General features: G+C 53.7%; 1 protein-coding gene and 1 long non-coding RNA gene across 5 annotated transcripts; both read right to left on the bottom strand.

Annotated features, from left to right (window-relative positions):
• Positions 1 to 76: 76 nt before the first annotated feature.
• LOC142901336 (atrial natriuretic peptide receptor 1-like) lies at positions 77 to 20,915 on the bottom strand. 4 transcript variants are annotated; one of them, XM_076045816.1, is made up of 22 exons: positions 19,917 to 20,915; positions 17,494 to 18,278; positions 10,245 to 10,438; positions 10,039 to 10,152; positions 8,998 to 9,136; positions 5,714 to 5,802; positions 5,484 to 5,619; positions 5,319 to 5,403; positions 5,107 to 5,224; positions 4,935 to 5,009; positions 4,672 to 4,749; positions 4,417 to 4,521; positions 4,004 to 4,075; positions 3,735 to 3,897; positions 3,481 to 3,636; positions 2,986 to 3,154; positions 2,715 to 2,861; positions 2,495 to 2,618; positions 2,329 to 2,397; positions 1,677 to 1,851; positions 1,496 to 1,594; positions 77 to 854 (listed from the first exon to the last, which is right to left on the bottom strand). In XM_076045816.1, the coding sequence occupies exons 2-22, from the start codon at positions 18,230 to 18,232 to the stop codon at positions 709 to 711; spliced, it is 3,192 nt and encodes a 1,063-aa protein (XP_075901931.1). In that variant the 5' UTR covers positions 18,233 to 18,278; positions 19,917 to 20,915; the 3' UTR covers positions 77 to 708. The 4 variants fall into 4 exon arrangements, 3 of the variants coding, with proteins under 3 accessions (XP_075901931.1, XP_075901930.1, XP_075901932.1); XM_076045815.1 differs by having other exon boundaries at positions 19,947 to 20,915; XM_076045817.1 differs by lacking the exons at positions 17,494 to 18,278; positions 19,917 to 20,915 and adding an exon at positions 14,830 to 15,058.
• Positions 5,833 to 7,091, bottom strand: LOC142901340 (uncharacterized). The gene is made up of 2 exons (XR_012928970.1): positions 6,343 to 7,091; positions 5,833 to 6,288 (listed from the first exon to the last, which is right to left on the bottom strand). It is a non-coding gene; the product is annotated as an uncharacterized LOC142901340 (long non-coding RNA).
• Positions 20,916 to 21,805: the final 890 nt, after the last annotated feature.

Raw genomic sequence — 21,805 nt, 5'->3', positions numbered from 1 at the left:
TGCGTGTGCGTTATTATTAATAATGGTTCTCAACTGGTGGTTTGTTTCCTTCATCATGAAGTCGTGACCCAGATCGACTCACACAACACTCAAATTTAATCCACAAACAGAAAAATGCCGGCCCACTTCCTATCACGTCTAGTCAGTAACTGAAATTATTTAATTGAATTGTGTGTCCTGCAAAATAAAAGTCCGACATGTTCTCTGTAAATATGTACACAGTAAAATCCCATCTCAAGCCGCCACCCACCAGTTGAGAAACGCTGATCTAGTAAAGGTTCTATCGCCTCCTGGTGGCCACTCCGTCTTCCTGCCTCTTCTCTGGAGAACTAGCCCTGATGCTGCCCCCTGGTGGCAACATCAAGTACACAGGCAGTGCCGCTCAACACTGGTAGGAAGCTGATTGGCTGGAGCCAAGTCCAGAAGAAAGTCCCGCCCACTTTCATCACACAAAATACTTTGAAGCGATAAGAACGTGAAGAGCGTTTATGTCAGGCGGCCACCAGGGGGAGCAGGAACGTCGTCCACCGAGCTGGCGGTGGAGCCTGCGAGCCTGGTGGGGTACAGGTGGGTGGCCACACGGGGGCAGCAGAAAGGCCGCTGGAGGTCCCGCGACGCGAGATGTTTTTTTCTGTTTCCTCCTGGAAGAAGCTGAAGAAGCTCTCTGGAGATCCTCCACTTCCTGTCTCCTCTGCACCTGCTGTGTCCTCAGTGGCTGTCGCTCTCGCCCAGCAGCCAATAGGTGGTCATCTTGCCTTTGCCCTTCACCTCGATGTCTCCTCGCAGCTCCAGCTGGAAGCAGTTGAATTCCTGCAGGACGTCCCGGGTGGCAGCCGACACGTGGATCTTCAGCGCTGCGCACACACACACACACACACACACACACACACACACACACACACACACACACAAACAAGAACATGAACGGGTGTGCACAGTTGTGTAGTCTCTGTACGTGACAAGCAGCTATGCACAAGCCCGGATCATGAAGCGGGCCGTCTGGGCCGCGGCCCGGGGGCTCCGGCAGTTAGCTCTCTTTTTTTGTCACGTATGCTGCGTTCACGTGGTGTCAGAAATCTGAGTTCTTCTTGGCAAGTTGTTCTTCCAACTTTGTTGCGTTCGTGTGCTCTAAAGTTGTAATGTGAGAAAACATGAATACTAGTATTCTCCTTAATTTTCCAAACAAATAAATCAGGTGGTGTGTGTGTGTGTGTGTGTGTGTGTGGGGGGGGGGGGGGGGGGGGGGCTCTCCAAGTGTCTGGCCCAGGGGCCTCTGTATTCTTAATCCAGCCCTGGCGATACACCGTAGACCCACGAGAGAAGGTCCTGAATTACCGTAAAACCACTAAAAAATGTGCAAAGATACAAATCAATTTGGTCTTTTTTCTGTTTGAGAGAGTCAGCCGTCACTTTAGTGTGGCTGCAGAGGATTGATTTGTGTTGCGATGATGTCACTGATGATGTCACTGCTGATGTCACTGCTGATGTCACTGACCCTCTCCGCTGGACTCCATGCGTGAGGAGGTGTTGACGGTGTCTCCGAACAGACAGTACCGAGGCATCTTCAGGCCGACCACGCCGGCACACACCGGCCCTGCAGTGAGAGGACACCAGGAGGCGGAGCTTCAGAGGCCATGCCACTCCCACATCACCCTCACCCCCCCTCCACGCCTCACCGCTGTGGATGCCGATGCGCAGCCTCAGCTGCTGCTCCGGCCGGTGTCCCATCCTGAAGGTGCGCACGGCGTCCAGCAGGGCGAGCGCCATGCGGGCGATCTCCCGGCCGTGCAGGTTCCCGTTCCTCACGGGCAGCCCCGACACCACCATGTAGGCGTCGCCGATGGTCTCCACCTGCAGGGGGCGCATCCCGGCTCACAGTTAGTGTCTGGGTCTCTCACTTCGTGCCAGTGTTCAATCAATCAATCAATCAACTTTTATTTGTTCAGCACTAAATCTGCCGACCTCTCTCCTAGTGTCTCTCTCTCTTCCTCTCTCTCTCTCTCTCTCTCTATTCCTCTCTCTCCCTCCCTCCCTCCCTCTTTCTCTCCCTCTCCCTTTCCTCTCTCTCTTTCCTCTCTCTCTCTCTCTCTCAACTTTTCTTCTATTTCTTTTTCACCTTGACTGCTAAAAGCAGAAGAGCGCCCTCTGCACTCTGAATCTGCTCCAGGTTTTTCCTGGCCACTGTCGCCCTCTGCTGCTCTGGAGGATCAGTTGGTTTTTCCTCTGATTGTACAGAGCTGCTTTGAGACGCCTTTGGTTGTGATTGAGTGCTGGACCATTAAAAGCTGAGTGGTTGCTGCTGCTGCTGCTGCTGCTGCTGCTGCTCACCTTGTAGACGTCAAAGTTGTCGATGATGGCGTCGAAGCAGGTGTAGAGGTCGTTCAGCAGTGCCACCACCTGGACAGAGAGAGAGATAAAGAGGGGGGGGGGAGTGTCAGCGGTGGCGGTGGCGGGGACCACCAGGGGTCAGGGACCCCCCCGAACCTCTCCTCACCTCCATGGGCGTGCTCTCAGCAGAGATGGCAGTGAAGCCCACGATGTCGCTGAAGTAGATGGTGACGGAGTCGAAGGCCTCGGCCTGGACCGTCTCCCCTCGCTTCAGCTGCTCCGCCACCGAGCTGGGGGGGAGGAGTCAGCGCTTCAATCCACCACCCGTGTGTGTGCGTGTGTGTGTGTGTGTGTGTGTGTGTGTGTGTGTGTGTGGGCCCACTGACTGTGGCAGGATCTGGTAGAGCAGAGCTTCGGCCTTGCGTTTCTCCTCGTGGTAGGCCTGCGTGCGCTCCTCCACCAGCTCCTCCAGGTTGTTGGCGTACTGCTCCATCCTGGACAGCAGGTTGTCCAGGATGTTGCTCCTGGACTCCCTGCACACACACACACACACACACAGACACACACAGACAGAGCAGGACTCTGATGAGACACCTGGTGGTGTGGAGCACCAGGTGGTGGCGCTGCTGAGCCCCAGCCCTCCTGCTCTCCTCCTACTTGTTGTGTTTGCGCAGCAGCAGGCGGATGTGGTTGAAGTCGGGCCTCTCGGTAGGCTCCTCGGCCCAGCAGCGCTGCATCAGCTGACCCAGCTCCTGGCTGTGGACCTCTGGGTCCAGGGCTGGCCGCAGGCAGGGCCACTCCCCCAGGACCACCCGGTCCACTATCTCTGAGGGGGGGAGGAGGGACGGTCGTTAGAGTCCTGTCAATACAGAGCTAAATACCACCATCACTGACTTCCTGCCAGAACCATCCTACCTGCTGATAGATAGACAGATACTAGATAGATAGATACTAGATAGATAGATACTAGATAGATAGATACGGATAGATAGATAGATAGATAGATAGATAGATAGATAAATAGATAGATAGATACTAGATAGATAAATACGGATAGATAGATACTTCTTGCCATTGACTGGGTCGCCAGGTGTGAACAGTGGCAGTATTTTTGGAGGAGCCACCAGGGGGCAATGTGGTCTCTTCACCTACCTTTGGGGCTGAGCGGCTCCCCCTCCAGGTAGAAGGCTCCCCGACGCAGCGCCACCTCCTGGAGGATGATGCCGAAGCTGTAGACATCGCCCTTCTGTGAGCCCTGAGGGGGCGGAGCCTCCATCCTGAGCAGCTCCGGCGCCACCCACAGCCTTTCTGCAGTGGGGGAGGGAAGGGGCGGAGGGTGACACGCTGAAGGAGTGAGGGGGAAGCTGGGGGGGGGGGGGGGGGCAGCAGGAGGAGGGACGACTCACGGGCGTAGTAGCAGTGGGCGTCTTTGCCCGAGTCGCCGTCGCAGCGGAAGCTGGACAGACCGTAGTCGGTGATCTTCAGCACGAAGCGGTTGTCAACCACACAGTTGGAGGACTTGAGTTTACCATGAGAGAAGATCACGCTGTTGTGGAGGAACAGCATGCCCTGCAGGAGGAGCAGCAGCAGGTGGGAGGTGGGGGGGGGGGGGACAAGCGTCTTCACTGGTGATGGAGGAGGAGGAGGAGGTGTGGCTTCACGGTGCGGCAGTTACCTTCACAATGTCGTTGATGAGAGAATATTTGAACATCCAGTCCAGAGTGATGCTGTCGTTCTCCAGGATGTCCTGCACACAGTAGACACACAGGGACTGACTGACTGACTGACAGACAGGCAGACAGGCAGACAGACGGACAGACAGACAGACAGACGGACGGACGGACGGACGGACGGACGGACAGACAGATGGGTGGATGGACAGACAGACAGACAGACAGACAGACAGGTGGACAGACAAACAGTCAGACAGACGGACGGACAGACGGGTGGATGGACAGACAGACAGACAGACAGACAGACAGGTGGACAGACAAACAGTCAGACAGACGGACGGACAGACAGACAGGCGGACAGACAGACAGGCGGACAGGCGGACAGACAGACAGGCGGACAGACAGACAGGTGTACCTGCAGGCTTCCTCTGGGGCAGTACTCGGTGATGATGCAGGTGTTGGGAGGGTCGACACAGGCTCCAATGAACCTGGTCAGGTGCTCGTTCTGAAGGTCTCGCATCTATAAATAAGGAAACACACACACATACACAGAGTACCACGCTAGGTTAGCTCAGCCAGCTAAACTCTGCTAATGCTGACAAGCTCCCTCCCGCCCCCTCCTGAATGCAGACAGACAGACAGACAGACGGAAAACTTCCTTTCAACTCACATGTTTGAGTTCAAACAGCACCTTCCTGTTGAGCTCCAGCCGCTTCCTGTTGGTGTATTTAATGGCCACAATGTTTCCCTGTAAGGACACACAACACAACACAACACAACAACACAACAGAACAACAACAAAATCAGGACAAGCCAGACTCACAACTCTGGCTCTGAATCACAATCCTGACACAAAGTGAACAGTGTGAGTGAGTGAGAGGAGAGGAAGGAAATACAAAAGGTCACAACGGTCAGGGGTCAAAGGTCACTGACCTTGTAGTAACCGGTCTTGGCAAAGACCTGCAGATTTCCGTCTCCCGTCATCAGGGAGCCCAGGTTGGAGCCTCTCTGCACACACACACACACATACACACTCAGCACCGTCAATGTGTGTGTGTGTGTGTGTGTGTGTGTGTGTGTGTGTGTGTGTGTGTGTGGGTGTTACCAGTGACAGTGTCAGTCTGCTGCCGCTGCGCAGGACTTTGTCCAGGTTGCTCATCTGCATGTCGTCCCAGGTGATCCTCCACAGCTGAGCCACCAGCTCCTTCTCCAGCTTCATCCTCCTACACACACACACACACACCAGTCAGACGAGGAGCAGGAGGAGGAGGAGGAGGGGAGGGGGAGAGGGACGAAGAGGAGGTGCTGCAGCTCCACCTGTAGATGAAGATGGCCACGGTGAGGACCATCGTGAAGATGAAGAGCAGCATGATGGAGACCATCTGGTGGATGGTGATGGTCTCTGTGGAGGAGAGCGGAGAGAGAGGAGCTCCGTCAGCAGCAGCAGCAGCAGCAGCAGCCACTGGGGGGCGCTCTACTCACTGGCCAGGCACACTGGGTTGTCGTTCCTGAAGCCGCAGAAGGGGACGTCAGGAGGACAGGCTCCTCCCTTCCAGCGCAGCGAGCGGCCCGTCACTGCAGTCAGCTCGTCGTCCAGGGTGTTGTAGTGAAGCACCACCTGCACTTAGCACTTAGCATCTTAGCATCACTAGCATCCTGAGCTGTTAGCTTCCTGACGTGTGTGTGTGTGTGTGTCTGTGGTGTGTGTTCACCTGGAAGGTGTTGTCATCCATCATGTCCCACAGAGAAAACTCCACCTCTCGGTCTCCGTTCTCGTCCAGGTGGAGTTTCCCTGTGACTCCTGGACACACACACACACACACACACACACACACACACACACACACACACACACACACACACACACAGAAAGTTTTCTCAGCGAACGCAGCAGCGCCATATTTCCAAACAAAACCCTGTTGCTGCAGTGACACAACACCGCCACTAGATGGGAGTACTGGTCCAGTCACAGCGCGACTGCAGACAGAGCGGTGCACCTGGGAGTTCCCGAGACCTCCGTCTGGAACCAGGTGACGTGAACACTTGACTGACAGGAAGTAACGTCCTAACCTGTTTCCTCTTTCACTCAGAGTGTTTTTACAGCACAGAGGAGGCGAGAGATGAAGCTCGTTTCAGCCAATTAGTAGCTGGGAGGCGTGTGTGTTCGTGTGTGTGTGTGATCTCTGATCTCGTCTCCATGGAAACGAGCTAATTGGGTCTCAGCAAAGAGCCGAGGGCAGTGATTGGTGAGAGAGGTCACACACCACGGCTGGTATCTCTCTCTCTCCTTCTCTCTCTCTCTCTCTCTCTCACACACACACACACACACACACACACACACACACACACACACCCCCCACTGAGACTGGGCAGTGATGGCATGAGTGGGTGTGGTCTGGTAATGAGTTGACAGTCAGGTGTGTCAGACGTTGACATTTAAAGACGTGTTTACTGGCTACTGAAATGTCAGAGCTGTGGGAGATTATTAACCCCAACACACACACACACACACACACACACACACACACACACACACACACACACACACAGGCACGAGGGCGTCCTCAGTGACCTGTGTGAGTTTAATGCTCCTGGAAGGGAATGCATCACTTTCCATGAAGCTGTGTGTGTGTGTGTGTGTGTGTGTGTGTGTGTGTGTGTGTGTGATCAATATGTGGTTCAAGTTTCCACGGAGCAGCAGAAGCAGCTGGAGATGAAATCTGATCTCAGCAGCAGCTGAAGCTCCGCCCACAAACCCACCAGGTCTGGACATCAGCTCTAATCAAATCACACACACACACACACACACACACACACACACACACACACACACACACACACACACACACACACACAGGTCTGGTGGAGCCAGGTGGCCCCTCCCTCCTCCACAAATCACACTGTATCTGATGTTCAAGGAACCTGGTGGTCACTGAGGAAGCAAGCAGCCAATCACAGAACGCGGGGGGCGGGGGGTTTACCCTGGTCAGCTGACTGCACTCCGCTGTGTGTGTCACCTCATAGGGGGAAACAAATCAGTGTCTCTGAAGTCCCACCAGGGTGTTTAGCTCTTCGAACCACCCAGAACCACCAGGGAAACATGGAGGAAATACAGCTGTTTGATGACTGACTGACTGTTAACATCATTTCTTCAAGGGCCAGATTAGAAAGCTTAACGGGCCACAAATGGCCCCCGGGCCGTAGTTTGCCCACCCCTGCTCTAAACTCACCAAGAACTTGCAGAGCAACCAGTCGGTCGGTCGGACAGACGGTGTGCGAGCGAGCGGCGCCGGTGTTTGTCGTGGCGGAGGCCGAGGTCACGCAGGGCGACGACGGCTCGAGATGGAAGGATGGAGGGAGGGAGGGAGGGAGGGAGGGAGGGAGAGAGAGATGGATGGATGGATGGATGGATGGAAAAACAAAGAGGTGCAGTAGCAGCAGGCTGGAGAGCAGGACAAACACTACAGCTGCACTTCAGCCTGAGTGGCTGCGCTCATGTTTGCCTGCATAGAAGCGAGCTAATGTGGCTAATCTGTTAGCGAGAATGAGAATCTGCTGCTGCTGTTACTACTACTAATACTACTACTACTACTGCTGCTGCTAGTACTACTACTACTACTACTACTGCTACTACTACTACAACTAGTACTACTGCTGCTATTGCTGCTACTACTACTACTACTACTACTGCTGCTACTACTACTACAACTAGTACTACTGCTGCTATTGCTACTACTACTACTACTGCTACTACTGCTGCTATTGCTGCTACTACTACTACTACTACTACTGCTGCTAGTACTACTACAGCTGCTGCTGCTGCTGCTGCTTGGCTGGTTAATGGGGCGCAGCTCCTCTGGCTAAACTAAGCTAAACTAAGCTAAGCTAAACTAAGCTAAGCTCAACTGTAAAACCAAAATTGTGAGCCAGCACAACACCACAACAGTGTCCATTCCAGTGGAAATGTGTTTAAGTTAGCCCAGACACAAGCAAACTACGGCCTGAGGGCCCATAGAGGGCCGGTTAAATGTTTTAATCTGGCCCGCAGAGACTTGAAACTATATTATAATAACCTTGTGGTTTGTTGTGTGGTTTGGGTCAGTCAGTTTGCACAGCGTTGCCCTCTGCAGGACAAAGAGTGGAATGGAAAGTGTTGAAATAGGGAAGAAACTTGGTGACAGGGCTGAAGGTTCATCTGGACACAACTCCTTACACAAGTGACCTTTGCCCTCTCAAAATAAAACACCGCCTCAGCCGTGGCAGAGTGGCGACAGCAGTCTGTTACTCTGTGTGTGTGTGTGTGTGTGTGTGTGTGTGTGTGTGTGTTGCAGAGGCCACAACACAGGAAGCTCCCAGAGTTTGGTGTCATCCATCAAGCGACTGCAGGCTCCGCCCCCCTCTGACACACACAATCCTCCAGCCAGACGAAAAACAAACACCCCCAGGTTCACTGGACACACACACACACACACACACACACACTACACAACCTTGGTCTGTCCACTCAGGTGAAGACAGAGGGTTTTCTCCGCCAACACCAACCACCACCTCTTCTTCTCCTTCATCTTTATCTTCTTCTTCTTCTCCTTCTTCCTTTTCTGTCCCTCGCTCCGCCTGCTGGACCTCTTAGGTTCCTCACATTCTACCAGCAGCAGTGATGTATTGTTTCCTCCAGCCGCTCCCCCCCCACCCCCTTCCCCCTCCCTGTCCTACTCCAGTATCATCCTCTGACCCACGACACAGGGTGCACACACAGCCAGAGGGTTGTGGGATCGATGCCCAGGCCTGCTGCAGGCTCTCCCAGTGTGGGCAGGGTTGGCTCTCTGGCTCCTCCCACAGAAACACAGCAGAACCTCCACAGCCAACCAGAGGCTGGACCAGAAGATGGACGGATAGATGGACGGAAGGATGGATGGATGGAAAGACAGACGGACGGACGGACGGACGGACGGTCATTCTACCACTCTAACAGGAAGTGTAGAAGAGGATGACGGACCGTCGAAGGTGCGGTTCCGCATCCTGCTGGTGACGTTCCTCCCTGGGGGTCGGCCGCCTCCGCTCAGCGCCATGCTTTCGTTCAGGGCCTGGCTGTAGAGTAGCACGCTGTCGTAGAAGCCCGCAGCGATGATGTTCATCTGGAGGGCAGAAGCAGGAAGCAGGAAGCAGGAAGCAGGAAGCAGAAAACAGAAAACAGGAAGCGTCAAGCGTCAAAGATCACAGCTGACTGGAGACCAACGCTGGAACAGCCGCAAAGTTCCAGGAACTTAGCATTAGCAGCCCCGCTAATGCTAATACTAATGCTAATGCCAACTGTGCCTGTTGCTGGCGATGGCTAACATTGGCATTGTTAGCCATCACCAGCACAAGAACAACAACAACAACAACAACAGCTGTTATTTGTCGGTTCTAGTGGGGTCTTGTTTTACATCTGCAGGCAAAGCAAGTCACATGACCGTGTGTGTGTTTGTTTGTTGTTGTTTTCTTTTGGGGGGGTTGATGGATGGAGGGTGATGGGTGGGGAGGGCGGAGCGAGCAGCACGTTCACAGGCCTGGTGATTCATTTCCATGTGGCTCCTGATGCTTTTGATGGATCCTGTTTCTCCACATGGATGAGATTAACGCTATCGTGTGTGTGTGTGTGTGTGTAAATCACATTACGTGTCCTCCTGCCCCTGATGGACCCTCCCCCGCTCCTCCGCCCCCCGAGGGTGACGCAGGCTGGAGGAGGTTCGTCCCCCCTGGGACACTGTGAGTGTTTGCAGCAGCAGCTGAACCAGACGACCCGCTGCTGATTAGATCCTGCTGTGGTCCCACCCCCCACCGCCACCTCCACCGCCATCACCGCCAATCCCACCTCCACCACCACCCATCACCCGACATCATGATCACCAGCCCCCACCCCCACCGACGCCTCCACCTCCACCCCCACCACCCACCCACTTTGCAAATAACGATATCAATAAACAAAATAACACAACTACACGAAAACTGTTTTGGGCATGTGACAGTGGCCATGTGACCTGATCATGTGACTGACCAGAGAGTGGTCGGCGGTGTAGTTGAACATCTGGTGGGCGTCTGCCTTCAGCTGCTGGACGAACTGGGCGTACTGGTGGTTGTGCGGCTCTCGGTACGTCAGGATCTTCACGCTCTGCCGTGAACAGGAAGTGGAAGAAGAAGAGGCTGCTGTGAGGTTAAAACGGCCGACGCGGCGCCCCCGGTGTTGGAGGTGGTGAGACGCACCTGGAAGGCCTCCCTGGCCACGGGGTCGTCCTGGTCACCGCGGGCCCAGGGCTGGCCCCGCCCGCCGGCCCCGCCCAGGCTGACCCCGAACACGTCCACGTAGAGGAAGACGTACTCGTGGTGCGGGACGTCCTCCCGGCGGAACTGGATCATCAACTTCCTGAAGGTGTCGGGCGAGCAGCACACAAACACGACTGGGCCGGGGGTGGGGGCGGGCAAGGAAAGACGAGACAGGAAGTGGTTTCAGTCAGTGGCCCGACAGCAGGGAGTGATGAAGGGCGTCGTCAGGCGTCGCAATGCTTGCTAAGCTAATGGACGCTACAGCTTTGTTTTAGACCAGGGTGAGAGCGGATAAATATAAATATAGTGCAGAGCAACTTTGGCCCGCAGGCCAGGAGTTTGACAGCTGTGGTTCGGACCAGGTGTGGGTAAACTACGGCCATATGCGGCCCGTTATGCTTTCTAACCCGGCCCTTCAAGTCGAACTTCAGTCAGTCAGTGCAGTCACCGAACAGCTGCATCTCCTCCATGTTTGCAGTGTTTACAGAGTCATGTCAATAAAGAGCTCAACACCCTGGTGGTCCAGGGGTGGTTCTGGATGGTTCTAGAGCAGGGGTGTCAAACTCATTTTGGTTCACGGGCCACACCGAGGAAAATCTCTTCCCCAGTGGGCCGGACCGCTAACATCATGGTACGGTGATAATAACGTGTGATGTTTTTGTCACAATGACTTGGTATGACTCAAGCCACAGATCAATACCAGCAAACAAAACCCAGAGGCGTGTGTTACTGCTACACAACAGCGCAATAGCATCTTCCACAGCTAGCGTGTGTTCCCCACAGCTGCTCCGTTCTGCCAGGGCAGCGTTCCCAGCCAGATCTTCAGGGAGGTGTTCCTGGGAATGTTGTGCTACAGGCTGAAATAGTTTGGGAACCCCTGGCTTCTATAGATTCCACATGGAAACACACATCTGCTGTGTGTTTCTCAGACGTTGAGAAGGTTTGATTTGATTTGATTCTTTTTATTTCTGTCCTCCTCCCACATCAGGAAGCCTCCGGAGACCTGAGGACATTCCTCTGGTTGGCTCTTCCTGTCCCACTGCCTCCATTGTCTCAGGCGGTAATGACCACTGGGCAGGAAGTGGAGCCGCAGGAGCCCATTCGGGATAGAAAGCTGCTTCTGACTGACACCAATCTGCTGCTGCTGCTGCAAAGGGCCAAACAGCGGCGGCGGCTTCAATCGATAGTCCGACTTTCAACACGGCGTCGGCTTTCAACTGCCAGCCGGTGACAGGAAATCTGCTGCTGATGGAGCAGGATGAAGAACTGCGTCAGGTCCACTGGGTGCCAGAGGTCAGAGTGCAGACACCACCCTGAACCCAGGAGGTGCAACTGAGCAGTAGGGGCAGTGTGGCACACAAGGCCCGCCAGCAACAGCACGGGGTTGGAGATAAAAGGGTCCGCTTCGCAAATGGACCTTCTCCTTCTTCTTCTTCTCCTTCTTCTTCTTCTGACCGCTGTCACACTCACAGGCTGGTTTCATTGCAGTTAGCATCAGCTATTTTGTTACTAGCCATATTTCTCATGTTTTGAGGTTTCCAGGGGGTCTCATGGGTTGATCGGAGGGGTGCAGTCCCTCCTGCTCCCCCAGGACTGGTCTGACTGGTCTGACTGGTCTCATGTCCTGGTGCTTTCACTCAGCGGTTCCCAAACCTTGTTCAGACCGGTTTAAGGTTTGTTTTCATTCATTTAGCTAGCTATATATATACATATATATATATGCATATACATATGTATACTGTACATATATGCACATATTTTTTATTGTTGCTAATGACCACTAAAATGTCTTTCTGATCACCCTGTCTAATATTCAATTGTTTAAAAACATGCATGTTCATGTTCAATTTACATTCATTCATCTTCTATACCCGCTAATTCCTATTCAGGGTGCCGGGGGTCTGCTGGAGCCCCTCCCAGCTGTGTTAGGGCGGAGGCAGGCCGACACCCTGGACAAGTGGCCACTTCGTCGCAGGTTCAATTTACATTGGTATCGAATAACAGTCGCACTCATTTCTCAAAGTAAAACATCGTTCTGACTCACATCTTCAAATAAATCAAATGGAATTAATGTGACTTATTTACTCTTTCTGTGCGGGCCGGAACCAAATGACTCGTTACCGTTACCGGTCCGCGGCCCGGGGGTTGAGGACCGCTGCTGTAACACGAGCGGCTCCTCGGAAGCTTCGTCTATCGACCAGCGTCTGGAACATCGTGAGCCTCACTGAAGCATCGAGCCGCCGAAAATGAGATCAGAGTCACAGCAGGAGCAGCTGGAGGACACATCACAGCACCTTCACTAGCATCGATCTACTGAACACACACACACACACACACACACACACACACACACACACACACACACACACACACACACAGTCTGTCCGTCAGTACATCTTCATCCTCCCTCCTGGACTCCAGTGGAGCAGCCGTCAATGCTCCAGACCTCATTGAGCCCTGTGTTTACAGCCTCCCGCTGAGGCTCCACGCACACGGCGAGGCCACAACCGGTGTAGCCAACTGAACCCTTTGTGACATCACTGGGGACTGTGGGGCTGGATGGAGGTTGGCGGTTTGTTGGGAACAAGCAGAACCTTCTCCAGAACCATCAGCTCCTCAGAGCAGCCCAGCGTGAAGGAAGGAGGCCTCCTCTCGCATTCCAGCAGAGTAATCTATAACCAGAGCCAGATGGACTGGAGGAGGAGGAGGCGGAGGAGGAGGAGGAGGGAGAGGAGGAGGAGGAGGAGGAAGAGGAGGGGGAGGAGGAGGAGGAGAGGAGGAAGAGGAGGAGGAGGAGAGGAGGGGGAGGAGGAGGAGGAGGAGGAGGAGAGGAGGAAGAGGAGGGGGAGGAGGAGGAGGAGGGAGAGGAGGAGGAGGAGGAGGAAGAGGAGGGGGAGGAGGAGGAGGAGGAGGAGGAGGAGGAGGAGGAGAGGAGGAAGAGGAGGGAGAGGAGGAGGAGGGAGAGGAGGAGGAGGAGGAGGGAGAGGAGGGAGAGGAGGAGGAGGAAGAGGAGAGGAGGATAGGAGGGGGAGGAGGAGGAGGAGAGGAGGGAGAGGAGGGAGAGGAGGAGGAAGAGGAGAGGGAGGGAGAGGAGGAGGAGGAGGGAGAGGAGGAGGAGAGGAGGGAAGGAGGAGGACGAGGGGGAGGAGGAGAGGAGGGAAGGAGGAGGAGGAGGAGGAGGAGGACAAGGGGGAGGAGGGAGAGGAGGAGGAAGAGGAGGAGGAGGGAGAGGAGGAGGAGGAGGAGGAGGACGAGGGGGAGGAGGGAGAGGAGGGGGAGGAGGGAGAGGAGGAGGGGATGGTGGCAGCACGGCCTTGTGGGAAAAAGAAGTGTTCAGGACGACTGAGTGACCACAGAGGTGAGTTCCCCAGGACCGGGTCGGGACCGTCGAACCGCAGCCAGTCTAGTCTCGTCCAGCAGATCCTCTGCTGCCTCCTATAGCCACCTATAGCGCCCCCTTGGGACGGAAACACAACACCAACTCCAAGTTGTCCTTGATTCTCACTGGAGGATTTTATGAAAGCAAAAAAAAAAAATCCATAATTCAGCAGACACGGCAGGAACCCTCCTTCATTATTCACACACACACACACACACACACACGCACACACGCAGACACACACATTTACATGCTGCCAAACATGTAACACAACCGTCTCTTCGTCCAGAGGCCCAGCAGGAAGGCTCTCGTTTGTTCACCATGTCAGGTCTTCATCATAAATCATGCATTTCGAGGGAAAGAAGGTTCTGTTTCAGAGGAACCTTCTGATGAGCACCTCCAGCTGGTGCCACTGCGCAGAGGAGACAAGTCTTCAGCCGCTCCTCCCCAATCTGTCCCGATGACCAACTGATCAGCTCCCAACCAACAAACCTGCGGCTGCTGGACCCTGATTTAGACTCTTCTGATTGGTCAGCGAATCTGTGTGGAATCACTGGAGGTGGTTTTCAATTACAGCAGCCGTGTTTCCATCAGCCCTCGAACTGCTGCCAAACCTAAACATGGCCATAACAACACCTGGTGGTGGGAGCAGCTCCACCTGGAAGAACCTCTCCAACACGGCTCAAAGGTTCTGGGCGCTCTCATGAGGAGGGTTTTCCACAACCCTTTGTTCACACGGACCAGTCAGCGGACGTGACGTACGGGGGTCACGTGACCAGTTCACTTCCAATCGCTGCTCCAAAGACACCAACTGTTTTGTACCTCCATGCTCCTCACAGTGGGGGGTCTGGCGGGAGGCGATATGAGCAGAATTACGGCTGATGATCTTCACGCCATTCAATGGAAACACCTGCAAATGGCAACGGTGCTCTTTTGAAATTTTTTAGAAAAATCGCTTTTATTTTGCGAAAGATCGTCATGGAAACGCGGCTGGCGACACAAAGAGCAGAAACCTCAGCACTCACGGTGTTTCCTCCCACAACGGTGAAACCACGCTATTATTCCGCCGCTTCCACGGCTTATTTCCCCGCCAGAGGCCAGAAACAGAAATGTGTTTTCTTCTTCTGCCAGGAGTTTGATTAATACCTGAGAGACCTGCAGAAGGTCTGCTGTCCGCCAGCGGCCGGGCGAGAGCTTGGTTTCCAGGGGAGCACAGAGCCGTCAGCTCGCACAGCTGAGATCCTGGCTGCTGGATTTCATTATTCATACATGCGGGAGAGGCACGGCGGCTCCAGATGGTCCAGATGGTCCAGCAGCTCCGTGTTAGGACTCTGACGCTGAGCATTTCCTGACCGCTGCAGGTTCTCACTGATGTTCCAGGTTCTCAGTCATGGTGCAGGTCCTCAGTGACGTTCCAGGTTGTTCACCACAGAAACAGCAGAAGCAGCAGCAGGTGAGCGTCACATCATCAGCCATCTGAGAAGGTGAAAGAAGGTCCAAGGATCCGACTTCCTGACCACGGACGGATTTAGCAGCAGGTGGACGTATGAAGGTGTGCGCTGAGAACATCCTCCTCTCACATCCAACCCGAGGAGCTCCAGTCTAGATGGTTTACAGCTGACCTGACCCGACCTGACCCGACCTGACCTCTGCTGGTGGACCTGCTGAGTGACACTCACTCTGTCAACCTCTGGGTGTCTGAGCTTCTGGGACCACTGTGGACCAGTGTGGCTCCACCAGCAGGCGTGTTCTGAACTCCATCTACCTGCAGCACCTGAAACATCAGCTGATTGCTGCTGCTGTCACGTGATTGGCCCCTTCGACATTGGCATGAATATCAAAAACAAAGGTTCAAAGAGTTCCTCCCTGGTCTGTGTGAAGGAACCTGAGGTGGTTACAGGTTTCCACCCACCTGGTCAGCAGAGGCTGTGATTGGATGGGAGCTCCTGTGCTTAGAAACCTGCTGGACTAGTGTGTGTGTGTGTGTGTGTGTGTGTGTGTGTGTGTGTGTGTGTGTGTGTGTGTGTGAGTGGAGAGAATGTTTTCTTTCTTCTGACGCAGTGCTGCACCGCATTACGGAGACAAAAGGCAGAGACGGCCGGTAAAATTAGCCCGCTGTTTGTCAGGAAATACCTCCACATCTGATAGGCCGCCCACCATGTCCATATAAGGCAGCGGCGGGTCCGTGACCTCTGTTAATGAATGGCCTGTCGGGAGGTTTTGACGGCCGTGTGGGAACCGCCGAGCGCCTTCTCCTGTTTGTTTGCCCCGCCCCCCCCCCATCGGATAGAGGAACCGGCCAGCCCACTTTATGGCTCCCAGTGCAGAACCCGGCCGGAGCCGATTTATTGCTGCGTGCACAGACCACTTCCAGGGCCGCTTCCACCTTTAAAGCCAACCTGCCCTGGATGAATCATTTCTCACGTTGGGTTAAACATCAACTCGTCACACGCTGGAAAAGTGAGCAGCGCCGGCCGCCGTCCAGGACACTTCCTCCTCAGCCGGGCCGCTCCGTCCGTCCTGGTGGTGGCGCTCTGACTCGCCCCTGGCTCGGACTCTGGTCAATGGGTATGAAGAGTCCAGAGGGACACGAAGGATGGTAACGGCGCAGCCTTGGAATGGACTAACAGCAGGGCGCATTTGGAGCGTCCTTCTGACTATTGGGAAGTGGGAGGAGCCTTCACGCAGTGCGATGACGCAACTTCCTTTCAAACGTAGCCTTGGAAGGACGCAGAGCCTGGACTGAGACACAGCCACTGACTCATCCTCTGATGAAGTGTGCGTTGGGTGGTGTGGCGCTCTGATAATGAAGGTGCATTCAGACATCTGACTGGTGCACGCTTCAGGAGGAGGGTGCACCGTACCAGGACTTCAACAAAAATGGAAGGAATTTTATCTGTACGACCTAAAAATTCTGCTCTCCTGTGTAATTTGCCCGTCTGGTCCAAAAAAAGACGGAACAATATTTAAAAAAAATCCCTCAGCCGCTGCGATGGCTGCGTCAGCTCGTAACAACCGGCGCTTTGATGGCATCCAGCCCGGAGTTTACGAGGCTCGGCGCTCCACTGACCTTTGACCCTCTCCAAACGCTGCGCTGTTATCAACAGCCAGCTGAGAGCGACGTTGCACAATCACAGAGCTGCACACAAACGACACTCAAAACAAAATCTCAGCGAACAGTTACACACTGCTCCCCGCGTTGGCTAGCCCCAACTCTCACCCCGCCCCCGCCCCCCGGTGGCTGGCTGCAGTATCGCACCAGAGCCGAAGCACGACGAGATGAGCGACGCCCTCAGGGCTCCAGACTGTTGCTAAACAGTCCCAGTAAACTGTCCATCTACTCACACGTGACACCGGTAAATTTGCTCCACCCCCTTTTTTATCAGCTAAAAAAGCATTTTGTTGCTGACAAACCTCTGATCTGTTGTGGAAATTTAAAACAATGTACTTTCTGTATTTACTGCCAAGTATTTATCTGGAACACAATGAAAATGAGAGGAAACGTGAACTTTACGTTTACTTTGCATTTACAGTGCACCCCTCGACCAGGCGTGGCCAAACTGCGGCCTGGGGGCCATATGCAGCCCGTGGCCCGCGGAACTTGTTAGCGTAATGCTAGCCAAGGCCGAGCTGCACTTCCTGTGGCGTTAAAAGGATGCTTAATGGAACCCATTCACTTGTGATTAATAGCCAGTTTGTTTTTCCCCAAAGGGGGGCCTCTCTACAGCACCTGGTTACCACCCTCCGCCACCACCACCCTCCGCCTCCACCACCCTCCACCACCACCCACCCTCCGCCACCACAACTCACTGCGGGCCTCGGTCTGGATCTCGTACAGGATCTGGGAGTAGTTGACGGGCTGCTGGTTGTCCTCGAATATTCGGATCGCGGTGGAGACGTTGAAGTTGCCCAGCTCCATGTACAGACCCTCCACCGCAAAGTACCACGGCCGGTCGTCCGACTTCTTGTCGCTGAAGATGAGCATGACGTGATCCCGCCAGCCGAACTCCTGGCAGATCCGCAGAGCGAAGCGGCCCAGCTTCTTGTGGGTGGGGCCCGTGTTGGTGAGGGAGGTGTAGGTGGTGCCGTAGAAGGCCACGGCGGCGGCCCCGGCCGTCACCATGGGGATGTCCCAGTGGGTGGTGAAGAGGCCGACGGGCGAGGAGGCGTAGGAGCAGCCGGGCCCGATGAAGGCCCAGGGGTTGTGGTCCAGCTTGAGGTCCACGGCCATGAGGGAGGCGATCGACTCGGAGCAGATGCCGCCCTTGTCCTCGCTGCTCTTGTAGACGTAGGTGAGGTGGTGGTCGGGCAGGAGGGCGGGGTCGTCGTTGACGGCGCGGATGGCCCGCTCGATGGCGGGGCCTACGCGAGGCCACGCCCAAGGGTAGTCGGTGTTGCTCTCCGGCAGGATGACGGCCAGGGTGACGTTCTGCTGCTGAGGCCGGCCTTCCGGGCGGGCCTGGCGCCACAGGCCACCGGCGCCCACGTCCACTAGCGGCAGCAGCAGCGGCAGCAGCAGGAGGACGGCGCCCTGCCCCCTACAGGCCATCCTGTCCCAGCAGGTCGTCGGCTCCACCGTTGTTAATCCCTGTTGGCTGCAAAACACACACACAGGAGACTACTGTAGTGTCGTAGTCCAGACGGCACCGACCGAGACCAAGACCTTATCGAGACTAGAGAGCATCGGGATGGAGACCAGACCAAGACTGCATGCAGACATCAAAGAAAAATAACAAGAAAACAGAAAAAAATGACCAGAATCTTTTTTTAAATTCCAGTTTGCTTCTAAATGGAACAGCAACGTCTCTTCTCATCAAGGTGTCGTTAAAATATTTCCTCGGGCATTTTTGCTGCTTTGCCAACTATTTTCAACCATTTTCAAAAAAGCAACTTTGCTTGGTAAAATTCAAAAATAAAGGAACTAGGAATAAGGGGGCAGGGCGTCACCAGCAGACTGCGTCACTCTTCTTCTTCATTGTGTCTGAGAGGAAATGTGAGTTGAGAGATGGATGAAAATTTGTGTTGCCAAAAGCAAAAAAAGAAGTTAAAAGATGTATTTCTTTTAAAGGTACATTGCTTTTTTAAACGTAAGCAATGTACTCACTGCCTATGTTATGTTCAAAAAAAAAAATCATGTGTGCAATTATAATTGGGAGTTACGTGTGTAATTGAAAAAAAGGGAAAAGAGCCATGCATGTGCTCAAGTGTATGTGTATGCGTGTGTATGCATGTTTATTGTGTAGCTTAAGATGAATAGTAGGCGGGCATTAATAAGCTTTGCTTCTGCCTGAGCCTTTTTCAGTCAAATTGTGAAATTATTTTTCTTTCCCTTCTGCTGTTTTGAAGTGTATATTGGCTGCGACCGAAAGAAACTAAACTAAACTCTGCTGTCGCCTTCATCGTCTGCCCCCCCCCCCACTAGAGTGCATGGCCGTCAAGGCGGCGAGGGCGAGGGGGAGGGAGGCTGTAGGAGAAAAACTCCCCACAGCCATTTTACTCGGCCGCTGCCATCCTAGAAGAAGAAATAAAGCTCCCACGGGGGAAACCCTGCACTGGAGAGCCCAGGTGATGCAGGTCATGATGCTGAGCGCCCCGTCCAGCCCAACATTCATTCAAAAATTCAAAAACCGTGCTTGACTGGGGACCAGTTTCAGTCTCAGAGCAAAGAACTGGTCGGTTTCCCCGTTCTTCCAAACACACACACACACACACACACATACTCGTTTATCTGGCCTAGTGGGGACAGTGGACATAGAGGTGCCTGCTGAGGACCACCCTTTCCAAAAGAGGTACAGGCATGGTTCCAAGTCCAACACACACACACACACACACACACACACACACACACACACACACGCTTTCACTTCAGCACGTGTTTCAAATGAACTTTAATCAGCGGTGACATGATAAACACATTGACACACACTTTATGATGCAACAGAACAGAAAACTAACATGTACATATTGATAAAGACAATAACTGGGATTATTTTTTATTTTAATTATTATTATTATTATTTTTTGATATTGATTGATATTTAGCCTCGAGCCAATAGGGCACATAAGGTGGATTTATTCCAGGGGTAAATATCCAGTAGCCTCCATATGGGGACATTAGGCTGGAAGCAGCTGGCTAATGGACAGCCAGGGCGGCTTTAAAAGCTCTCCGTCCCGGCGGACACCCGCACCACCGCGGTCAATAAATCTACCGGAGCCTTCTCTCTCTCACTCACTGACAAAAACAGCGACTTTCCCGGCGTTACCTGCGCGGCTCTCCCGCTCCATCCTGCGGTGGTCGACAACTTGGGAAGCAGCTCAACTAGCAGCAGCAGAAGAAGAAGAAGAAGAAGAAGAAGCCCCCGAAAACATCCCGCCCTCCACGCGAGGGTCCTGGATTCTGGTCTCTTCTCACCGCTGGACCGCTTCGGGAGGCGGTTCGAGTGTTGGAGATTCTGGGAAACTTTATAGTTGGTCCGGAGGGAGGGGAGCGACTCCACCATCAGCACCTGTCGGCACCGCTTCTCAGCCCTCCTTGGTCCTGGAGCCTCCTCAGCGAGGCTGGTCCGACCGGGACGTCGAACCAGCGCCGGTCCCGGTTCACTTCGGGTCGACTTTAAGAAAGAGAAAGAAAAAAAAGATTCCGGACGGGTTTGAGTCCTTCTCAGGAGGTCCAGTGTTGCAAAATCTTCAAACCTTCTCAGGAGGAAACGAATAATGTGCTGGGCGAGAGAGAGAGAGAGAGAGAGAGAGAGAGAGAGAGAGAGAGAGAGAGAGAGAGAGAGAGAGAGAGCGCTGTACGCCCGAGCACCGACGGCCACGTTGTGTGTGTGCGTGTGTGTGCGTGTGCGTGTGCGTGTGTGTGTGTTGGGGAGGGACTGAGGAAGGAAGAGTGAGGAGGGAGGGGACGGACAGGAAAGAGAGAGGGAGAGGGAGAGGGAGGGAGGGAATCATCACAACACCAACCTTTATTTGTTTTTTTTAACCTTTTTTTTTTTTTTTTTCTATCAGAAGCACAAAGTGACCCAGGAGGCCCAGAAGGGGGCGCTATAAGAGTGAAGACAGATCCCTGCAATCACGTGAGCAGGGGAATGAAGGCACGAGGAGCGAGAGGAACACACGTGTGGACCTCTCAGAGGTCAACCAAAGGAAACCAGGCGGCCTCTGCCGCTGGACTCAGGATGAAGATGAAAAGCTGCTTGTGCGACACCGTTTGGTGGAAACCTGTAACTGCACAGAGCTGACTCTTTGAATTACTATGAAATTCACCTGATATCATTCAAAACAGCTCCCTCAGGTTCAGTTTATTATTATTATTATTATTATTATTATTCGTTGTTGCTGTTGCTGTATATTTCAATGGATGCACAGGAATGGAGAACTCGTGATGACATGTCTGGGCTTCCTGCCCTCCAACGTAAATGTAAACCTCGAAAAGAGCGCCCCCTGGAGTAGAAAGGAGCAATGGAGAACAATGGCCATCCATAGTGGGCTGGATGGACGAAAACACAGAGGAGCGGCGCCACCTGCAGGAGGTTCTGTTGTGACGTCATCGATTATGTCAATTACGTAAATATGTTGACGCGAACAATGTGTTGAGGCGTCGGACCGAACCAAACACGGCGGCGGCACGTGGCGGTGGTGGCACGAGGGACTCCTCAGAGCTACAACAACCAAAGAAATCATGCAGTCATCCATCGATGGCACGGGCATTTCTCATTACGTTGTACATTGTAGTCATGTGTGCACAGTTCTCATTCCTCGAATTTAGCGATTCAATTTTCTCTGATCGAATTGCTATATTAATCAAATCATCGGAAAATAATGAGAAATCGCTAATCGGAAAAATAATCACTTGGGTCATTGAAAAATTAATTGAATAAAAAAATTGCTCGATTAATCGTTTAAAAAAAAAAAAAAAACAGTGTTTTTGGTCGGCGCTAGAGCGCCACCATGGCTCAGAGCGAGCTCAGCCAAGCGCTGCAGGGCGGCGGGACGTCCCGTTGGGACCCTTTGCCCTCGTCAGGACCCTGGGTGTTTTACTGCTGCTTATCTCCTGTGGTTATCTGAAGCCTTTCACAGCCTGGCAGGGTGGACAGGAAGAGAGGACGACTGGAAGGACGAG

Source organism: Nelusetta ayraudi, unplaced genomic scaffold, assembly GCF_046127955.1.
Source record: "Nelusetta ayraudi isolate G7.1 ecotype Tasmania unplaced genomic scaffold, CSIRO-AGI_Nayr_v1 ptg000087l, whole genome shotgun sequence".
Taxonomy (NCBI): Eukaryota; Metazoa; Chordata; class Actinopteri; order Tetraodontiformes; family Monacanthidae; genus Nelusetta; species Nelusetta ayraudi.
Note: the sequence above shows the minus strand (reverse complement) of the source record. Positions and strands in the feature narration are given on the sequence as shown.